This window comes from Chlamydomonas reinhardtii, chromosome 4, assembly GCF_000002595.2.
Source record: "Chlamydomonas reinhardtii strain CC-503 cw92 mt+ chromosome 4, whole genome shotgun sequence".
Lineage (NCBI taxonomy): Eukaryota > Viridiplantae > Chlorophyta > Chlorophyceae > Chlamydomonadales > Chlamydomonadaceae > Chlamydomonas > Chlamydomonas reinhardtii.
The window spans coordinates 754,135-760,134 of NC_057007.1; the positions used below are offsets into that span (position 1 = coordinate 754,135).

A 6,000-nucleotide genomic window follows, 5' to 3' on the forward strand; every position below is an offset into this window, starting at 1 on the left:
AGTGAGTGTGTTTGTACGTGCCTTCTTGGGTGGTGGGCTGCGGACGGGGGTATTGGCGTGCTTGTCAATGATATCTTGCGTGCATGGACCGCCATCCCAGATGGGGCCCCAGCGGAGGAGGGAGGGGTCCTGGGTACGGGGGCCGTGTGTCCAAGTTGAGTGTGTTACCGCTATGTAGTGGTTGCATTCGGCGGTTGGGAAGGTAGGGGGGAAGCCCGCAAGGGCCCACGAGTGGGGTACGTGTGCTAGGTATACGTTGTGTTGGGGGCGGTCATATGCCGTGGGTTTCGGGAGCGGGAGCCAGTCTGTGTATCCTGGGCCAATAATGTGGATTTGTACTCCGGGGAGGAGGGACTGGAATGCGATGAGGTCTGGAATGGTGAGCATGGCTGTGTCTTCCACATTGCGGCAGTGCGTCTGCACGGTTCGTTCAGGGGTTTCGGTTTCCTCGTAGAGACCCAGGATATGCAGTCGCAGCTCGTCGCTGCCCGGGCTGCTTGGTGCGGTTAACTGTCTGAGTTTGGATGCAATACATGTGCGTATGGCCCCTGTCATTGATGCCCAGCTCGCAGGTTCAGTGGGCATGAGTGGGACTTGGCTGCCGGGTAGGGCCGCTAGGGTAGCAAAGAGGGCGCAGTTATTGCCCCATGCGCACGTGTCGAGCAAGCGGTGTCCTTGAGAGGTGAGGCGGTGGGCTAGTTGGGTTAGGGAGCGGTATTCGGGGGGTTCGGGAAGTGGGGTGTTGCTGTCTGCTGAGCGCATGCGGTCGGGCGCCCAGTTAGCGGGCGGGCCGGTCGCGTTCAGGCACAGCGGATGTAGGGGGGGTGTATCAGGTGTGCGAGCTGATAGCGTAAAAACCGTGCCCGTGGTTTCAAGTGCGGTGGTGCGGCGTATGGCCCGCGGTTGGGTGTCAGCGGAGTCCAGGACCAGCCAGCTGGTGCCGTGCCGTTTGATGGCTATCACATGGCCATAGATGCCACTGGAGTAGCCGGGTGTGAAGATTAGGAAGCCGTGTTCGGTCTGTTTGTGTCTACGTGCAATGCTGGCAGGGGAGTCATCGGGGCGAATGTTGTCGTGGACGTGGATGGCCAGGGCTTGGTTCGCTCTGTGGCAGTTATATTTGAGGTAGTGATTGATGGCGTGGACTGAAAATTGGCCGATGACTGGTGTGAAGGCCTGCGTCCACGCGTGTGTTTGTGCTGGTTGGTTTGCCCCCTGCGCCTGGTGCAGCATTTGCTCAGCATACGTGAGTACGCGGTACGGGGAGATGGCCGCGCATCCTAGCAGGTTGTTAATGGCGTGAATCCAGCAGAAGGAATGCTGTTGCTGTTCGAAAAAGGCAGGCGGTAATCTGTTTGGGTGCGTGCGGGATGGGGGGGCGGTGTGGTCGCGGCTGCCGGCTGTGTATAGCTGAGTGGCTGTTCTACGTGGTGTGGTAGTGACTGGACGGTAGGGCGATTCTGGGTTAGATGGGCGTCCCTTCGCCAGCCTGTGTGCCTTTCGCGCGCCATGTGTAGGCGGCTTCGGCAATGCTGGCTGACAGGAGGCCTGGGGTTCTGGCTCTTGCCTGTTGGGGCCGTGCGAGTGGTGAACATCATTGTTGCAGAGGGGCCCCAGGCGCCATGCCTCCGGCATCCAGGTTACGAGGGCGGCCCAAGCGCTAAGGAGCAGGATGGCGATGAAGCTCGGGCGGCAGGCTTTCACGATTGGGACGATGGGGGAGCGCACGGTAGGGTTTTGAGTGTCGTTTTCCAGTGGCTCTATGAACGTATTATCATGTGCTTGCTGTAAGCTTTCCGTTGTGGGGTTGAGCGCGTGGTTGGGGCTTACATTTGAGAGGAAACAGGTTCTGGCTCTCTGTCTTCCCACAAGAGGGTTTTTAGTCTTGCTGTTATGGGTTGAATGATGGGGCTGATTGGTTAGCGTGTTGTGCGATACTGAGGCGCTGGCTTGGGAGGGGTGCGAGCTCGACGAGAGGAGGAGTGCGCACAGCAAAGAGATAGTTAACATAGAGAACTTCGTGGTGTATCTTATCAAATTGGTCATTTTGCTGGCCGCTAGGCCGCTGGTCGCTGTTCTGCTTGCGTTCGGTCGACCTATTAGCGGTCGGTCTGCCTTGGTATTGAAGCGTTGTTGTTTGTGCTGCTCAGTGGTTTGCTTGCCTCCACTCAGTTTTGGGCTTGCCGGGGGCGGCTGGTAGCCCGGTTGACAGTAGGATCGGGGGAACGTGGGTTCGGGGGCGCGTCGCACAACTGTGATCCCAAGGAGCATCGACTGTTGACCATATTGGTAGTTGCGTGAGGCCCCCGCAGGCGGGGCGCTCGCTACCGGTCGTGTCTCCGCAATCCTTGGGCAGACTGTGTCCTCAACATCGGGTTTCTGTAACTGTATACGAGTCTTCCGTCAAGCTGGCACCTGCGCTGGCGTCGGACATGGTAGGGTCGGGTGAAGCCTCCGGCGGCTACACCGACTACTTACACGGCCTTGCCTCCCAAACCCGGTAGTTCTCACTACCTCCATACACACGGTGCTTCGGCACTACACTCACTCCGGACCGCACCTGCGTCATCGATGCCAATACTTTACAAAACACATGGCCGAGGGCCCAAAGGCGGCACAGGATAGCCCTCAACCGTCTCACTCTCGCACTCTACGCTGAAACCCGAACCCGAGCCAAAACCCACAACAGCACTGCTCCCCTTACCGCTGCCCAACGCACTCTCCCAGACGGGCACACCTTTACCGGCCTCCACACGACCCACACCGCACCTACCGCCGTTGACTGGGGCACACTTAACCGCTTCCTTCGCCAGCGCGCCCCTGCCGCCGAACCAACCGCCCATGCCGGAGGAACTGCCGCGGCCGCCACCACCGCTGTCACCACCGCCACCGCCGCCACGGCGACAGAACATGAGGACGCCCACAGCGATGGCGAAAACCAGACACCTGCACAAACACGCCGGCCGGGCACACAGCAACGTAAGCGGGCCTGCATTAAAATGGTCAGAGAACCTGAAGGACGGGGAGCCCCGCCAGCCGACGCACCGAAAGCGTTCGACTGGGGACCCGCGCTTGACCCACTTACCGATGCACACTGCGCAGACCTGCTCGACATTGCCCCCAGCCTCATCGGCCGATCCAAGCCCCCCAACCCCGAAGCACACCTCAGACGCCTACTTCTGGGCCCCACGCCCCCAACCACTTTCACACACCGACACAAGCTCAACCAGGAGGAGCAAGACGCGTACCTGGCCGCCACGTCCGACACCTGGAAGCACTTCAGCGAAACCTACCCCTCACCACCACCAACACCCTGTATGGACACCAGGAGCGGGTGCAGCACGTAATAGCCCGCACCACCAGCAAAGGTTCGCCTCACTACCGAGTCAAGTGGGAACCCACCGTCATCACCCCCGGCTCCCTCACCCTCTACGCCCGGAACCGCTACCGCCCCAAACCCGGCGGCCTTACCTGGCTCCTTACCCCGGGTAATGAACCTCGCGTCCTGGTGGAATGGGAAGACCTGGAAGAACCCGCCGCTACCCTGGAGGCACAAGACAACAAACAGGACCTCCTGGACGCCCTGCACGCCCGCCTTGCTGTCCCCCCGGCCCCCCGCCCCCCGGCCCCCGCTAGCGACACACACCTAAACCCTGACCAGCGACAGGGCCGATGGATAGACGCCAGCAATGACACCGCACGAGGGCAACGCACTCTGCGCCACTACGTAGACATCAATGTCGAGCCATGTAACCCCCACCGGGACATCTGCCCCACACAAACCTACACCATCCAGCTCGGTATCCTCCCCGACCCTGGCTCCACGGCACACAGCACTCACATGGCGCATGTATACGACCCCCGCGGACGGTGCATAGGCACCATCAGAGCAGAGCGGCTTAACCTCCTCTGGCAACGCTACCAGCATGCACAAACAACCTGGCCCGAAGCGCACGCTAAATACGACCAGGGCAGAGGCTTTGCGGCGGCCATCGCCCGCCTGCTCCTCCGATACAAACCCGGGGGCGGCTCCAAATCCCACCCTGTCACTGAAAAAGGGGAATGCATTCTGTGCGACGGATTGACACAAACCCTGCACACAGCAATAGGCAGCACAACAGAGCTCTTTGCATCCCCCCTAAACGTCTCGGAAGCCGCCACCACCTACTACACACTGTATGAAGAAGACATGCTCTTTGGGGCCAACTATGACGTGTACTCCCAGCCATGGGATGGAATTGCTGTCGCCTACCCCGAACCCAACACCGAAGACGGAGCTCACGCGGTACGATGGGCACTGGCATGGGCCGAACACACTGAAACCCTTACGAACACCCCCCACCCGCCAACCAACGCCACGCTGATCCTCCTCCCCACGCAACACAACGCGCCATACACAAGATACCTCGCCCACCCCAGAGTCACCCTCCTTGGCAGCATCTCCGCCACAGCAACGCACGCCCTTCTCTGCCCACACCCCAACGACGCAGGCCTCACCTTGAAACACGACCTGGTGCTGGTCAGCAATACACCCGGAGCCCGACTTGCCCAGTCCATACGCGACGCCCTAGGCACGTCTCTATACCTCTCAGGCATGCCCATCGAACCGCAGCCCCAACTCACCTGGGCCCACACACGGTGGGTGACCAAACAGGTCCGCCGGATGACCCGCACCCGCCCGGCAGCCCCCCGGGTAACACCCCCTCCCGTACCGGCCACGCCAGCCACCCTGGCCCCGTTTGCGGCCACCCAACCCCTACACCTCAACCCCTGTGAAGGCTTCTACACCGATGGCTCAGTGCAGAAAGACGCCCTTGGCCAGCCCAGCGCGTGGGGGGCCGCAGCGATTGATGCCCGCACGTCCCAAACGTATCAGATTGACGTCAACCCTGGACATCACGGCTGCAACACCATAACACGATGCGAGCTCTCGGCCATACACCAAGTGCTCAAGCTAGACGAAGTGCAAGCGCTCCCCGAAGTCACAGTCTACACAGACTCCGCTGCGTCGTTATTCCTCATCCGCAAAACAATCAACCAGCCCCAACTCCTTACCTTCAGCAAACACAAAGCGCTGCTGGATAACATCCTCGCGCTCCTGAAACGCCGCTCCCACGCCGGCCGCCGGACAAACCTTCTTAAGGTCAAAGCACACTCAGGGATTACGCACAATGAACTCGCAGATCAGGCGGCGGTGAAAACCGCCAAGGGAGAACGGATGCCCGGGGCCGAGTGGCTGGTCGAGGAATCCGATAACGACCCGCGTAGTAAATACTATTGGATACGTAAAACTATAAAACCGACTGCGGAAGGGGCGCCACGAGACAAGAACGAAGGACACTACGCGCATGACCTCAACCGCGGCATCGCCACGCTCGCGGCCCCGCACATCGCCCAAGGCCACACCCGCGAAACTCTCTACACTGGCTTCGTCGCCAACGCCATCCCAGACCCGGATATTAAATCCAGCAGCCGAACCATGAACCTGCAATCAGGCCGGCACCGCAAGGCCAAACGCTGCATGGACTACCTCTACGGGCAACTGTGGAACAACAAACTCACAGCCCGCTTTGGCCGCACAGTTACAGGCCGCCGAGCCCCCCGCGCTGGCCCTGATAACCCCGCCCCATGCCCACTCTGCCGCGGACCCGACTCCGGCGGCCACATACTGGGAGGCTGCCACAACCCCCAACTCCGTGCAATGTACATTAAACGACACAACATTGCAGTCCAGACCATCGCACGAGCCATCTCCCGCGGTGACTGCGGCGGCTGCTACATGGTAATGGACGCCACGTCTAAAGACGCTCTGCCAGACTACACAGCTGACAACCGTCTGCCGCCATGGCTGCTTCCCGACCAGGAGGGCAAACCAGCAGGACGCCACCTACACTACCGCCCCGACATACTACTAATTCCTTCAATCTCCCTCGCCGCAGCCCTAAACCCAGACTTTGTCGTGCTTCCCAGCGAACATGACACCATCCACATCATTGAAGT

General features: G+C 60.4%; 1 protein-coding gene across 1 annotated transcript in view; it reads right to left on the minus strand.

Moving 5' to 3' along the window:
* Positions 1-2,462: 2,462 nt before the first annotated feature.
* Positions 2,463-6,000, minus strand: part of CHLRE_04g217964v5 (uncharacterized protein) — a 5,289-nt gene continuing 1,751 nt past the window's right edge. The window contains exon 3 of the mRNA XM_043061800.1: positions 2,463-5,485. Within this exon, the coding sequence (XP_042925055.1) occupies positions 5,419-5,485 (67 nt within the window). The 3' untranslated portion in view covers positions 2,463-5,418. The remainder of the gene's footprint in view (positions 5,486-6,000) is intronic.